This window comes from Culex pipiens, chromosome 2 (assembly GCF_016801865.2).
Source record: "Culex pipiens pallens isolate TS chromosome 2, TS_CPP_V2, whole genome shotgun sequence".
Lineage (NCBI taxonomy): Eukaryota > Metazoa > Arthropoda > Insecta > Diptera > Culicidae > Culex > Culex pipiens.
Window position 1 is genome coordinate 217,413,806 of NC_068938.1, and position 16,134 is coordinate 217,429,939.

Below are 16,134 nucleotides of genomic sequence, written 5' to 3' on the forward strand. Positions count from 1 at the left end.
AGTAGTTTTAAGTTAATTGCACATAAAATAACATTAAAATTTTGAAGAAAAAAATTGCAACAGACTTACATCATTTCGTGAAGAAAAAGCACACCTACAAAAGATATTTTTGAAATGCGTAGAAAATTTCTTACAATTTTTGATCGGACTGCTGGTTGCTGAGATACATCATCCTTAAGTTTAAATTTTGTGTGATCTAAGCCCTCATTTTGCATTTCGAGATATCTCGGAAAATTTGATGTATTTTTTACGATATTTTCAGCTCTTTTTAATTTCTCACATTTCTATCTTGTATGCATAACAAATAGTTTCGATTCGAATTAGAAGTTAGATTTGATTAGCATAGAATAGCAAATAAATTTAATCCCGCTGCGCAAAATCCGGCAAAATCTCATCAATTTCGTACGCTTGCAATTCCACAATTTCCAGCCCTATCTCCGATAATAAATTTGCTTATCTTTTGTCTTCCTCCCTCTCTGCCTTCCCAAAAACCTGCACGTCAAATGCACAATCTGACCACGTGACATGGCCGCCTCCACCACGACGAACACAAACCGGGCTCGCTCGTCATCCAGACTGTCGGTCAAGCACTTCCTATCGGACGTGGACCCACCACCACCGAGCACCACGGCATCCAGCACAGTGACGACGACGTTCGTCCACGAGCAGGGTCGGATTTCGGAGGAAATCGCCCGCCGGTTGACCAGCGTGGACTCGCCGCTGTATGCGAGCTTTGTGTGTGTGTGCGGTCCGAAGCCGTTCAACGAGCTGTGCTGCCAGCATTTGGAGCACGCTGGCCACAACATGACCCATCTGCACAGCTTCCAGGGTTAAGGGCGGAGGACGGGCGGACATTGATTGCTGCTGGCTGGCCGGCGCACATGGTCTGTGATGATGATGGATCGAGGTTAGTAGGAATGAGGCAGGTTATTTCCATAGCGCAAACTGGCTTTTAGATTCTGAGAGGATGATGCTGAAAATAGAGCATGAAGCTCTGGGGGGAATGCAAATACCATACGCCAGATTCTCCGTAATGCACCCTTCGTTATTATAAACATTCTATACGGGTGCTCTGAATATTTTACATTTTATGGTAGTAGCACAGAACCACACTTCGTGTTCTTGACACCCTCTGGGTATCAATATGGTAGCGTTTCAAAAATGAGTTTTAATTTACAAATCAACTGAAAAATAAAAAAATGTGTGCACATTAGGGTGACAAAAAAAATTAAAATTTTGGAAAATCTCAAGAGATACCTCTTGGTTTGATTCTTTAGACAAAAGTAAGTAACTATCCCAATAGGTCGTTGAAATATGTATGGGAAAATTCGCATGCGCCCTTGGGTAAAGTTGTAAGGAAAAATGAGATGAATTCCTTACAAGAATCTAACACTTTGGTAATTTTGGGAGGGATCTGCGCCACCTGTCGGTGAAATCCCGAAGAGAGGTTTCCCCTCATACATTTTCTTGATTTGCCTCATTCAAACTTAAAATAAAGAACAAATTAAAAATTTGAGAATTAAAGTTTTTCGTATTATTTTGAGAATTCAAACTTTTGTAAATTTAAATATAAATTTTAATGATATTATTAATTTTAAGAATAAGAACCCAAGGTTTAACTTACTGAATCTTTTAAGAAAGTACAGTAAACTTGGGTGAATCTTATTGAAAACGAGGTGATAATCGGCAATTCAAGAGTAAATTGATTGAAGTTTATTGAAAATATAATGATTTATGAAGAAAACTATGACGAACGTTCTTAAATGATTAACAAACACATGTTTAGCCCATAAATAATATAAGTTTAAATATAAAATAAATGTTATTCATTAAAATCAAGTATTTTCTTTACTATTTGATCATTTTAGAAAGTAAGGCGTGATTTTCTTCATAGACAATGTATTTTCCATGAACATGAATCAATTTATTCTTTAATTACCTAGTTTCCAAGAGATTACGTGTACAATATAAATTGGAAAAAAAATTAAATTCAAACTGATATATCCAAAAATAGACAAGAAATGTAGATGGAAGTGTGTACTTTCAGATGCATTGTTCGGTTTTGCGCCAAAATGCGCCGCTTTGAAAACAAAAATACTTGAAAATAGGCTCAAAATCACTTAAAAATAGTTATAACTAGAGGTGGGCAAAACCGCTCTTTTTTAGGAGCCGCTCATTTTCGTTCGCTCATTAAAAAGAGCCGCTCTTTTGAACGGCTCTTTCGCTCTTTTTCAAAATATGGATGAAAATGATATTTTGTAGGTATGGTGCGATTTTAAAGCTATTTAACATTGGAATAATATAAATAATTTGGAAAAAATAACTAAAACGAGAAGATGCCCTTGAAAACCAAAGGGCTTAACGGTCTCATTGTCAACATTTCTACTCGAACCTAAACGTTTGAATAATTGAATGGCATCCAAAATTAAATTTGGAGAAATTGCTTTCAATTTTAAAATTGCGTTTATCTCTGCCAAAATTGAACTAATGCTGATATTTTATTTAGAGAAAAAAATCTGTTATCTCTTTTCTACATTTTGATTTGAACTACAAAGTCTATGAGTTTATTCGGGCAAGAGGATTTAGTTTATTTCCAAAATCTCTAAGCTATTTAGAAGACTTTTGGTATTAATTTACAAGGTAAGCTATTTGAAATGCTGAAATTTGTATTCGGGTAATACTTTAATATACGATAAGTAAAATGAAAAGTATCGTCATTTTGTTTATAATATCATTTCCTTTTGGAATTTAAAAAAATAGAAAGCTGAAAATATGAGCTTGAAAAGTGACGATTCAGCTCTGAAAATGACGGGAAATAGCCCCTCTTTAACCTGCCGATTTTTATCCTAAAGTACCGTCATCAGGGGTGACATTGGGTCTGGGGGGGTGAGATTGAGTCATACAAAAATGTCGAAATTTGTATAAACCAATTGCACCCTTCAGACCCAATGACCCTGATGACGGTACTCGAAAAAGTACACCAAGGAACAATGTTGGGATACTTTTTATTAGTATTGAAATATTTGAAATTATATTTTCAATGCTCAAAAACAAATTTAACACAACAATTTGTTGAAAATTCAATCAAACGGAACGGTTCTTTCAAAAGACCGGAGTTTAAAAAAGAACCGCGGATCTTTTTTTGTGAGCCGTGGTTCGTTCGCTCTTGTTAATGAGCCGGCTCTTTGAGCGGCTCGCTCTTTTTTTGCCCACCTCTAGTTATAACTCCTCAATAAAGGCTCAAAAACTTTTGCTGTTAAACTTTTAAGTTATCACCAAAAAAATGCCATATTCGATTTTTTTTTGCAAAAATTGCGTATATCTAGTGTAGATCATGAGCTAGAAATTTGGCGTCTTCTTCAAACTTTCATAAAATTGTCTCCTCTACAATCGAAGCCTTAAAACGTCATCCAACAAATTTGAGTAACTTCTATTTTTATATTTCATCCCGAATATATCATGCATCGTTGGCCCCCTAGTAAATTTTTGTTCAGCCCAGTTACCGAACAAGTACTGTAGTTTCTTCAGTCCCTCCAAACGGCATACTTGGATGCTCTTCTTTGCTCGATATTCTTTCTGGATGGATTAATTCCTCGAGTTTCATGTCTAAAGCTTTTTTTCTTGGTGTTTTTGAAATTCCTGACTCAAGGCGGTTTTAAAAAACACCCAAAAAGCGAAAATTGGAAATTTTGTTCATTAAACCTTTTCAAAAAAAATCTCTAGATTTGGTCCAAAAATACTTTTCAATTGTCAATTTACTCGCTTTCTCATGACTTGCCACGACATTTTTTTTTGCAAATCGAAGCTTTAGACAAGGAAGATGGATAAAAATGTTAGGTTACGCGGGTTTTCAAGCTGTCAAAAAAGTTATTGAAAAACGAATTTTATATGAAATTTTCCTGGAGGTTTGTTTACCATGCGAAAAACTGAATAACGCTTTTAACATTAAGATATTTTTTTCAAAAAATCTATTTCAACTAAAAGCGTTTTTCGGTTCAGTTTGATAACTTCACAACCCTACAGAATAAAATCTGGTTACATTTGCCTGGATAATGGTTAAATTTAATTTTTTTTTTTGATTTTTGATTTGTAATTTATGGAACGTTCTGTAAACTGATTTTTTTTGATGATCCCTTCGATATTCGACCAGAGAGTGGACTGTGGCAAAATGTTTGAAATACAGTAATCTAAAAATAAACCTTCATAACTAAATGAGATACCAAAACTAAATTTATTTTCTTCCACAGATACAATCATAAACAACCGGATAATAGAAAAAAAACCAAGATTATCCTGCCCTCCAACAACAACAACATCTACGCCAAAACCGAGGAGATTTCCCCTCTGAAACGAAAGTTATACTACAATTCCCATCACATCACACAGGCATATATCATTAATTACAGGAAAAGGTGAGCTTTCAGAAAGCTCGACAAAAAAAGTGGCGTGGAATCCGTTAGCCGAAAGTAGCTAGACAATATCGTGAACATTTACTTCGTCGAAAACAATTTGTTATGAAAGAGAAAAGCGATAAAAAACTTGCTGAACAGGAAATGAGAAAATCAGAAAATTACCAAGAAACGGGACGAAAAACCATTATCATCTTAATGGAACTTATAGCACCGTTAAAAGACACCCAAACCAGCAGCATCTTCACACCAATCAACATAATAGAAAAAAGTAGCAGCAACAGTTAAAAAAAACAATGTTGTAAAGTGCACATTTTCTGGTCAGCTTTAGGAAGAGAGAAAAACACAAGCAAAAAGTAGATGAGCACGCGAAAACACCGCCATCAATGTCGCACACACAACACACCAAAGTAGTTGAAACAATCTGAAACTTTGATTTTTGTAACCATGATAGAAGACCAAAAGTGACATTTTTGTTTCTGTTTCTCATTACGAAAAAAAAGATAACATTTTAAAATCGCGGAACAACAAGTAGTATACAGGACAAAAGTATAACAACAGACAAGTAGAGCAGAAAATATTGATATTTCAGTGAAATCATCATCAAATGGTTCATATTTAGCGTAATGTAATGTACAGTAGCGAGCAATGTTGTAAAAAGATGGAAAGTCGGAGAGATTAGTGGTGAAATAAATTTATTTATTTTGAAATATTTTTTTTCTATAACATTTTATTTATCTAATTGAGTAATCATGTGTGCAAACCATCTATCTGAATTTGGTAAGTGATTTTATTGCAGCAATTTTTATTTAACTAAAAGAGTTTAATTAATTTTGCTGTGACGATGACAACATTCAAATTCTAAGCTAGAAATAACAATTCAGGAACATTACCACTTTTAGCAATTATCTTGGAATTTGAAGCAGTCAACGACGTTAGCAGCAAAGTGATCCATCAAAGCGCCATCTTTTCCCAACCCATCCACAGCGTTCCCGATCCTATCATCAACTTGTTTACCTGACTAATTTGGCACTTTTCTAATATTTAGCGGTAATTAACGAAGGAAAGAAAACACCAAATAATCCACTTAATTAATTCGCCTCACGCAGCAGCAGCAACTTTAGTTCAGGTAGCACGACTCGTACGTCGGAACCATGTACTTGATGTTGATGAAGGCATCCTCGCCACCGTGCCGCTCAAGCACCTGCAGCGTCTCGTCGATCAGGTCGCCCACGTTCAGGTTGTTCTTCTGGCCGTAGTCGATGGCGTCGCCCGAGTTTACTGGAGAGAGGTGGTAAGAATGGATAAGAATTGAAGCTCAATTAATTGGACAAAGATTGGTTGGTTGTTGCATTGGCTTTGGGTCATCTTGACGAATTATTGGAACAATTAAGTTTGCTGATTTGGAATCAAAAGGAGACATAGCTTTTTTTAATAAAAATATACAAAAATACAATGTAAACTGTATTCCAAATAACGTACACTCGATTGTACTAAGCTATCTGGAAAAAAATGTAACTCCAATTTTAATACATCTATTCAAAAAGGATTTTTCTTATTATTAGTTGCTTTGCTTTGTTTTGCTTATTTTTAGTTGCTTTGCCGTTTTCAATTTATAAATATAATTTTCTGGGGTTGATTCAAAAAGTTTTCCTTTTCCATCCTTTTTCAAGATTCAAAACTGGAAAAAAAGATTTCATGATTTAAGAAGGATAGATAAAGTCAATAAGAGATTAGACATTAGTAATTTTTGAATTGATGGGTCTTTATTAATATCAAATTAAAATTTCAAACTAGATGTTGACATTATGGTACTATTTTTTTTCAATTTTAAAGATCAATTTGGCATCATACAAGTTAGTAACAAAGATTACAAACGATAAAAAGAACTGATTTTTCAAATAATTTTGTCGGCTTTTCTAGTAAAAAAGTGACGCTAGAAGACATTTTGCAGTTTTTTTGTGTGACAAGAAAAAAAAGGGTTGAATGTGAAAAGTATTATCATAACAAATACTACGCAGTTCACCTTATTTTGCCGAACTTATCAGATTGTAGCCTTAAAAGCACATTAATGGATAGATACAGTATGTAACAAAGTCTGTACACCCCTTGAGCACTATGCACATTTTGTGATGAAACATGTAAACAATTCAATGTTTGACAGAAACCTAATACTACGTTTTGTTGAGAAACTCGTGCCCAACATTTTTTCATGAGCTTTAGAAAAGTTGATTTCAATAAAAAGTTCCATAAGAAATACTTAAACAAAATGCAAGAACAGTTTGTACACATATTTAAAGTTATTTGTTGATAAATCATCATTAATCCAGTCTGCCAACCCCAAATCGGCATCTTTGACTGATAACAAAAATAATTTGGATTGCATATAAAGTTTACCAATTACTTAGTATAAAATTTCATACAACTCTGTAAATTTGCAAACTTTTTATTTATCTGAATGCCAATGTTTTACCATAGAGTTGCTAAATAAACATTTTGGAGCGGATATAACACCGATTTTGGGATCAAAGTGCATAACATTTCCGATCTTTTAAAACCCAAACATCTACGTTTATAATGTAAATAATTTGAAAAATATCAACAATATAAAAATATTTTTTTAAGTTTCAGGAGATTACGTCAAATGGACCCGAAGCAGACGGAAATAACGTGGGGATAACATTTTTTGATATTTGAAAATACCAGGCCAATAACATATTATGTTATTTATAACAAGATTTGTTATTCGTCGTTATGAAATTTTTGTAATTGGATAGTAATTGTAATAACAGACAAATAACACTTTAGTTATTCTTCTAACAAATCTTTGTTGTTATTTTTTGTTATTTTAAACAACTAATCCGATCATCACAATAACAGTTGTAGGTATTCTTCCCTAACAAAAAATGTTATTCCAAAGTTGTTTTTGCTTTTAACCAATATCAGACCGATAACAAATTTTGTTATTATAACACAAACTGTTATAAAACCCTTATGCAAAAATGTATTTTTCATGAAGAATCCATAACAATTTCTGTTATTTTAACAGTATTTGTTATTGAAATGGCATGAATTTTGTTATTATCGTCTGCCCGGGATCCGAAGTTAACTGCCTTTCCTGACTACCATTCTGGAAAGTGTTTCACAGTCTTTATCAGATTTAACTTTAAAAGTTTAAAAGGACAGTAATGGACAATCATTTTCGATAAAAAAAATACTTCGGAATATATATAATACTGCGGAAGGTTGAAAACATACGTGTTTTAAGCTACATGCCACGACAGTTCAGTTTCCATAATGGAGCGGACGAGTTGGATCTTGAAATTGTTCATATTTTGTTCAACTGGATCTACTATAGCACTGAACCCGATCTACTATCTCCCATCAGTTATTAAAAATTTGACAAAAGTCGAAACTGGCGTACCACACTTTGTGTTCTTTGAAACTTCTACAAAGGATCTCTTCGACATTGAACTAGAAAAAATGTTGAGTGCACCTGAGCTACAATTTGTTACAAAAACAGTTTTCACCAAGAGCAAAATAGCAAAAAGTATCGGGAACATTGCTGTACCAATGTTGGTCGTAATACAAGCAAGCGAAATTTTAACAGGAATTAAGGAAATCATCTAAGTTCTTTATGCATTCAATCCTAGAACCAAAATAATCGTTTTATTCAAGCAAAGAGACGATTTGATAGCAATGTATAAAATGCTGACAAAATTATCTTTCTACAAAGCGGTGTTTTTAGACGGATCAACAAATCGCTTGTTTCCAGCCTATAAGAGTAGTTTGTACCAGATTTCGAAAAGACGTTATCTACACGGAAAGCCGATAACTTTCGCGACAGAAGAAACATGTTTAATTTACGGGCTTTATCGGTAGTTTTCGGTGAAATTAAACTCACAAATTAGAAGAAAGAAATGAAACTGATAGGTGGATAGATGACTAGTGTCTTAGAAGAAGATTGAAAAGGACGGAAACTAAGTCAGCGAAAGGGCCATATGAGAAAGCGTACGTGTGTGATCAGGTCTTTTAACCTTCTAATTTGGCTGTGTACAAGTACTGAGTCGCAACCTCAGTAAGTTTACACAGACAAATCATCCCTGTGTGTCATCCAAATGACTCCAGGACGTTTGGATGACACACAGGGATGATTTGTCTGTGTACACTTACTGAGGTTGCGACTCAGTACTTGTACACAGCCAAATTAGAAGGTTAAAAGACCTGATCACACACGTACGCTTTCTCATATGGCCCTTTCGCTGACTTAGTTTCCGTCCTTTTCAATCTTCTTCTAAGACACTAGTCATCTATCCACCTATCAGTTTCATTTCTTTCTTCTAATTTGTGAGTTTAATTTCACCGAAAACTACCGATAAAGCCCGTAAATTAAACAATGCAAGGTGATTAAAACAATTTGGGTAAATTAACAATCAGTCCCAATACTGAGCAAAGAAGAAACATGTATGACAACTTTGCAGCCATGCGTTGGGTGAAGTAAACCGCACTTTTCTTAAACGCAACAACACTTGCTTCAGAGCACAATTGCCGAGGCACACAAGTAAAATTATACGATGAATGTTACACAAATTTTGTCCTCAAAAACAAGGTGGATGTCGATCTGACGGCATATGCCCTTAAAAATATCAACCTAATTCGTTTTCGCTATTTAGTAAGCGCAAAGATGTATGATATGGTCTTTTTGGTTCCTAAAACGCCACTGAATATTTTTCAACTTTTTACAAAGCCATTTAGCTGGCCGGTTTGGGCCACACTAGTAGTGTTACTAATCGCTGTTGAGGCTTTGCATCGGGCATTTCCATCAATGTTTCGTAATGATCCTCTATTAAATTTTCAATTTTCTCTAATCTGGAAAAGGTCCATAAAGCACTGATTAGTTTAAGGTTAAACTAATTTAAATATAAATATTGTTTCGAGTTCAACAAATTATTTTTTTTTTCTACATCTACTTTGTCTACAGTGGGCAACACTAACCCGAAAAATTACCGAAACATGGATTCTCGCAAATCATGGTATGCAATACACCAAATGCTTCATTTTTCCACCAGAAATAATAAATTCCACCTTAACCTTCGGGAAGTCGCGTGTTTTCGCCTTTCTTACAAGTGCCCTTACAAACTGTGTACAAAGTACACGTACGCGACCTCCGGTGGGTTAAATTTGGACAGATCCGAGGTGTATAATCATCAAAAATATTTACAGCGGCCAACATTTTAATGACAAAAAATACTAAAACTTAACTTAAAAGGTAATTGTTTGGTATAAAAAATGACAAAAAACACTAAATATTCAAAAAGTTATTGGACAATTATTCAAATCTGTAAATAGGCAAATGATAATGATTTGAGTTTGTAGGATAGACTTACAACTTTAAATAGAAAACAATGATAAAAATACTAAAAATCAAAGAAGAAAAACATAAAACAAAAGAAGTGATTTGCTTCGTAAAAATATGTATAAAAATCTAATCGAGTTTTTTCACTCTAATTACATGTTATTTTCGGTATTAATACAACCTATTCCAAAACAACAACCACTTTTGGGTCAACAAAAATCCCATTATACACTAATTCGGTTCCAAAAACCGATCCCTCAACTAATTAATAAAATTAATTATCATCACCGCAAACTCTCCCCATTTTCCCCTCGCCAACCAACATCCCACCCCCCAAACCCACAATTTAATCCCACCAGAAGAGCGATTATTGACGGTGGCACCAAAACGAGCCAGCCTGACTGGAGTCCTCCCAGCACCAAAAAAAATAGATTAGCTATCAAAGATCAATATTTAAATTAGAACCGACCACATCGTCATCAGCATCGAACCGGGTTTTTGTGGGCGGCGAGAATCGGAGGGAAGTTTCAATTCGACCCCTTTTCCGAACCAAATTAAAATGATTATCTTGTTTGGGTGGTGAATTTAATTTGGGAAAAGTTTGCTCAGCGAGTTTCTAGAAGTTTGGATAAATGTAATTTAAAAATTGTGTTTGTTTTCTTATAAGCTTCGATTATCAAATTGCTATTTTTGCCTTTTTAATTTTTTAAATATATTAGTGAAATGAATATTGAAACATATGTATAAAAAGTAAATCAGTCCAGAACAAATGAACTAAACTAGTCCAAATGTTTCCTTAAATAATTCAAGGCCAACTAAATAGACTGAAGCAAACTATCGAAATATATTACCCTGCCGAAGGAATAAACAAGCAGATACCATCCAAATGAACGGCACTGTCAGGGTCATCGAAAAAGAGAACCTTCGAAACTAATTGCCACTGACACGCGATTTTCCCAGAGGCAGTTCTAGACGTTTGTAGAAGATAAGTGGCTCCAATTCAGAACAAATGGGGTTGAATTTGTCTGTAGAGGAAAGGAGAGCTGGGATTCCAAAATATACAATTTATTTATTTTTTGTTTTGACAAATAGTAGCAATAAAAATTCTGGCAACCAACAAAAGTGACTGACAAGAACTTTGAAAAAAAAATGAAAAGATCTAAAGAAAAGGGCATAATAAAAATAATGTTAAGATAAAAATGGTCTAAATAAATTAAAATTTCCAAGATCTAACAGTAATAATTACTGAAAAAAAATGAAAAGTTGAAAGAAATTAAACAGATTCAAATCAATCAATTTTTTTTCAAACTATAGGATATTTAGTGCTTTACAATTACAAAGCATATAATTGATTTAATTTCTTTATAAATATTCTTCAAAAACGGTTAAAAATTCATTTAATTTTCAAAATTTTTTGAAACGTGAAATAAAAAAAAAGCAATCCAAACATTTTTTTATTGAATAAAATCTCGATAATATTCGATTTTTTTTTGTTTAAGATTGTTGTAAATGATAAAAAGAAGGGATTGTTTTAAATTAATTTTAAAATGTCCGTACCCCATACTCTGTTTGAGGTGCTCCAGTAACCCCATGCTCCCCTAAACCAACCCAAAGCCTCCACATCGATTACTGCTGCACAATACTCACTATTTTTCACTTTGTAGGCGTTGAACATGGGCAGCAGCTGCCGGTAGAAGGGCACCAGCGCCGGTCCGATCAGATCCGAGGCCATCACCAGCTGCTGGATGATCCGCAACGTGACACACATGACCTCGATGTGGCGTGTATTGAGCGCATCTACACGGAACAAGCCAAATAAATCAAAGTTTTTGAAAAACATTCAACATTAAACCCCGGTCGCGTGACTAACTTTTGATCGGAATAATTAGCTGCGGTATAACTGGGTAGATTTTGTCCCCACCGTGGGAAATGAGGTCCTGAACTCCCTGTCGGGCGTACGTTTTGTAGGGGTGGCGAATTTCCGAAAGGCCGTCGAAGAACAGCGGCAGGTACAGGCCATAGTCTAGCTTGTCGATGTCGACGGTCCAGGCGATTTTGTCCCCCCCGGTGAGGTACTCCATCTTGATGGGCAGGTCGCCCCGGTCGTAGTACATCCGGAACGAGGTGGCCTTCTGCTGGAGCAGGTGCTTGTCTGAAAGTGGGGGAAATGGAAGAAACAAGTTTTTAATAGACTTCAATCATTATTTAAATTTAGAAAATCGTCGTGTCGTGCTATCTTGTCGCACGCGCATTTTGAGCCAAATTGAGTTGAGAACTAAAATTCGATTTCAATCCTGAGATATTCAATAAAGACCGAAAAAACTCTGTACATTTTTGTCACTTTTCATATGAAAGAAGTAGTGCGTCCATCCCGGAAATTCTCGGGATAAAATTCCCGGGATTTTTCCTAAACCGGGATCCCGAATCCCCGATTTTTTTTATAATTTGTCCCTGGAATTCCCGAAACTGAAAAAAAAAAACAAATTTTTGTCTAGAAATTTAGATTTGGTTGCGGAAATCAATTAACAGTTGAATACTAGGGGAAATTCTCGTATGTTTGGCAGGTTAAGCTCTCGCTCCTAACTCCATCCAATTTGCTGATTTTCACTATTTAAACAACTAATTTTGCAAAACTTTTGATAGAAACTTGCTTGCTCACTTCTGATTGAGCTATTTATCACTCGATTTCAATTGAAAACGCTTTTAATTAGCTTTAATTGAATGTCAAAGTTCTGACCTGCCAACATTAGAGGCACGCTGGAATTAGATGCTGTTCCCCTAAATAATCGATAAGAAATTTAAAGCATTATAATTTGTATTCGGCATTTATCAGCACTAAATTGGATTTTTAGAGAAAATTGTTAAAATTTTAGCGTCTTAAATATTTTCTATTTAATTTTATACAATAAAAAAAAACTGGATAATAAGTACGTATATTTATGACCATAAATTGGAAAAAAATATCATATTAAATTATTTTTCATCAAACACCGGCATCTGGGGCAAATCAGGACAAATGTAACTATATTGACTAACATTTCAAAAGGGACAAACATTCAATATAACGCTCTTTTTAAATGTTAGTCTTGATTTTAAAAAAATGTTGTTTGGGAGCGTTCTTTTATTACGTAACGCAAAATTTGGGATTTTTGACCTCCCTTCCCTCCCCCCCCCCCCCCTACATAATAAATCGTAACAGATGAGCGATCCCCCCTACCCCCTGTAACGCGTAACACAAGGTCTTTTTGCAAATTTTTAAGAATGCTTATATGAAAATTTTGCGTTACGTAACATAATTTTTCATCACAACCCCCCTCCCCCAATTTTCGTAACATTTCGTAACAGACGCCGACACCTCCTCCCCCCACCCCCCCTAACTGCGTTACGTAATAAAAGAACGCTCCCTTTTCGAAAAGATCGCAAAATTTCACGAATGTTTCATATTTTAACATTGAAAATCGGACCATTATTGCTGAGATATCGACATTTGAAAATGGTGGGGTGTTTGGGTGAAACTTAGAAAACATAATATTTCCTGTTTTTTAATCTTTGCATGGCAATATCTCAGCAACTGAGGGTCGTATCAACAAAGGTCAAAAAAGCAAAATATAGAGAATTTTCTCAGCTTTTCAAAAAACAAATTTTTAGAGTGGGCAAACATGTGCACTAATTTAAAAAAAAATAACTGCGACTATTTTCAAAAAAGTTACCTAAAAATGGCTATAACTTGATAACGGTGCACTTTATCAAAATTTCACTGAAGTACTATGATTGCAAATTCTATTTTACATCGAAAATGAAGTTGAAAAATGTTTGCGACCAATATTTCGATTTTTTTTTGAAAAAATCAGTATTGATTCAAAAATTCATAACTCGGTCAAAGATTTTTTGCACATTCTGGAAATTTTTGAAAAGTTGGCATTTGATGTCTCCTAAAACATATCAGAAAATAAAAAAAATAAAAATAGTGTTTTTTGCAAATCAAGTTTTAGTGACAAAAAGTAAAATTAGAAATCACCAAAAAAAATTACTGAATGTCATTTTTTTCAGTGTAGTACTTATCCATACCTACAACTTTTCCGAAAACTCCAATTTGATCAAAAAAATTCTTCAAAAGATACCGATTTTTGAATTTTCATGTATCATTTTTTTATGGACAGCTGCCAAATTTGTATGGAAAATTATATGGACAAACTAATGACGCAAAATGGCTTCTTTGGACATACCAAAGACACCAAAAAAGTTTCAGGCAAATTAAAAAGTACAAAAAAAATCGAATTACCGAAATCTCAGAGAGTTGCACTGATTTTTAGTTGGCCAAAACTTTTGAGTTTGATTTTAAAATGACAATTTGTATAGTTTTATAGGTTTGCCTTAGTCTATAGTTGATTATGAATAATAATTGTTCTATTCAAGATCCTTACAAAATATGTTACCCCAATAAAAGATCCAAACATCCAAATGCTTTTTAAAGCTTGTGAAAACCTGTAACCATGACAATTCGTAAACTTTCAAACGTTTAACAAAACAAAATGGAAGAGCATAAGATTTATTTTGAAAACGTTTTTAAAACGTGCAAGTTACAAGCACTCTGATAGCAAAGTGAAATTTGAAAGCTGAAAGCTGTTAATACGACACAGTTTAAAATTTTTGAGTATCAAATTCCAAAGTTATCTAATTAATCCTTAAACAGTTTTTATTACATGAGGTCAAATTAGGTATCATGGATTTAAATTATTATGATAACCATAAAAATCAAAACAAAACAATTAAAAATCAAAGAGTGAAAATCTCTTTGATTAACTATGTAAATTTTGGAACAACTCATTTCTTTAGATTTAAATTGTACTGGAATTCACTTATTTTCATTTCGAATCTTCATATCAATGCCCTTGTGCCCTCTATTACTAAGCTTGCTGGGAATCATATTTAGTTAGTACAAGAAAGCACACGGGCATCGATATTTAGTGTGAATGAAAAACGGAATGTTCTGGAGTCTCTGGTCTAGAAAATTGATTGAGTGAACGATGAAGGACACTGTTTGGCCTTGTCTATTTATTTTGAGAGAACTGTAATCGATCCGATTCTAATAAAAACAAATCATAAAATAATAATCCTTACAAAAATCGTGAAAAAATATTGTATCAAATTACTCACCATGTTGACGATACTCACGTTTTTGCGCCTTGGGCGGACCCATCACCAGCGTGTTCTTCTGCAGGGACTCGATGGAGAACGCTGGCACGGGCCGCAACGACGGGGCACTTTTCACCGGCCTTCGAGCCACCAGCTTCGCCGAGGTCGCGAACGGCCGAGCTTCGATCGTGTACGAGGCCGAAGACGATTTTGTCGCCATTTCTTCTTCTTTTAGATGTTTTTCTTTGAAGAAGATTTAAACTCTTCCAGTCGATGAAACTCGTGGTTCGACTACCTTGAGGCGACTAATGTGATTTTTATCTTGATTTTCTTGACTTTTTAAAAGCAACTTGTTTCAACTTTGTTAAAAGTTTGCTCAAATTTCACCTAATCCAAGCAAGCCAGAGGGAAAAATGGGGAGTGAAGTAATTTTCCTTCCAGCTGCTCCCGATCCGAACTCGGTCGCGATAACAAACAAACAGCGAGTTTCGCCGTCGACGAGGAAAATGCTTTTACATCGAACTGCTTTCGCGCTTTTCGCGAATCCTTTCACTGTTTGGTACTAGGGATAAACGATTGAATGGCTTAACTTAATTCTGATTCAAAACTTGAAACATAAAAATGCATGTTCGAGGTTGATAAAGTTACCAAAAAATATTGTCATAAATATATTTTTTAGTAAAAGTCAATTAGAACTAACTAAATGTATAAGAAATATCACAAAGGACTGTTTTGCCACTACAGGATGGCACACCTAAACAGGCCAGGAAGGGAAGGAAAAGCCTACTCCGACAAGCTGAAACTGTTTTGTTTTTCGGCTCACCATGGTAACCCGGTTGCGCAAAAGGCTGCGATTTTCCTCGACCGAATTTTGTGCATCTACCGCGGGGGTTGTAATTTTGGAGCTTTAAATTATTTTAAGAAATTTTTTTATTAACAGATGTGACACAAAAAAAAACCTCATGATATTTAGAACAAATATATTTCAACATAACACATTTTATTACCGGAATTTGGTTCCATACGGTACTAATTTTAACAAATTGTAGCAGCGAAAGTTGACTGGCATTGATTCAAACGAACTTAGTAGGCCGGTTGTAATGCCAGAATCGATCGGGAACCAACACGGTATTGGCACAGCTCTATTTAGGACTGGTTGGTTGGCTAAAGAATAAGAAAGGAACAGCCTTGGCGGGCAAGGACGGCGTTGCAAGTTAGTCGACGTAAGGGTGG

At 34.7% G+C, this 16,134-nt stretch overlaps 2 protein-coding genes across 5 annotated transcripts in view; one reads left to right on the top strand and one right to left on the bottom strand.

The window, feature by feature from the left end:
- The window catches only part of LOC120432578 (cytochrome b5 reductase 4), a 98,685-nt gene extending 93,566 nt beyond the window's left edge, over nt 1-5,119 (top strand). For all 3 annotated transcript variants that reach the window (XM_039597813.2, XM_039597812.2, XM_039597811.2), the window contains exons 6-7: nt 576-907; nt 4,248-5,119. In XM_039597813.2, coding sequence (XP_039453747.1) covers nt 576-834 — 259 coding nt within the window. In that variant the 3' untranslated portion in view covers nt 835-907; nt 4,248-5,119. The remainder of the gene's footprint in view (nt 1-575; nt 908-4,247) is intronic.
- LOC120432581 (parkin coregulated gene protein homolog) lies at nt 4,736-15,453 on the bottom strand. 2 transcript variants are annotated; one of them, XM_039597816.2, is made up of 4 exons: nt 14,923-15,453; nt 11,636-11,917; nt 11,413-11,562; nt 4,736-5,690 (listed from the first exon to the last, which is right to left on the bottom strand). In XM_039597816.2, exons 1-4 carry the CDS (start codon nt 15,119-15,121, stop codon nt 5,530-5,532), a joined length of 792 nt encoding a protein of 263 aa, XP_039453750.1. In that variant the 5' UTR covers nt 15,122-15,453; the 3' UTR covers nt 4,736-5,529. The 2 variants fall into 2 exon arrangements, with proteins under 2 accessions (XP_039453750.1, XP_039453751.1); XM_039597817.2 differs by having other exon boundaries at nt 14,941-15,451.
- Between the last annotated feature and the right edge of the window lie 681 nt (nt 15,454-16,134).

Coding starts and splice junctions, on each gene's coding strand:
- LOC120432581 (XM_039597816.2), bottom strand. CDS start 15,121: ATGGCGACAAAATCGTCTTCGGCCTCGTACACGATCGAAGCTCGGCCG. Junction 11,563..11,635: donor GCTAATTATTCCGATCAAAA/GTTAGTCACGCG, acceptor TGTTCCGTGTAG/ATGCGCTCAATACACGCCAC. Junction 5,691..11,412: donor CGCCTACAAAGTGAAAAATA/GTGAGTATTGTG, acceptor ACCTCTCTCCAG/TAAACTCGGGCGACGCCATC.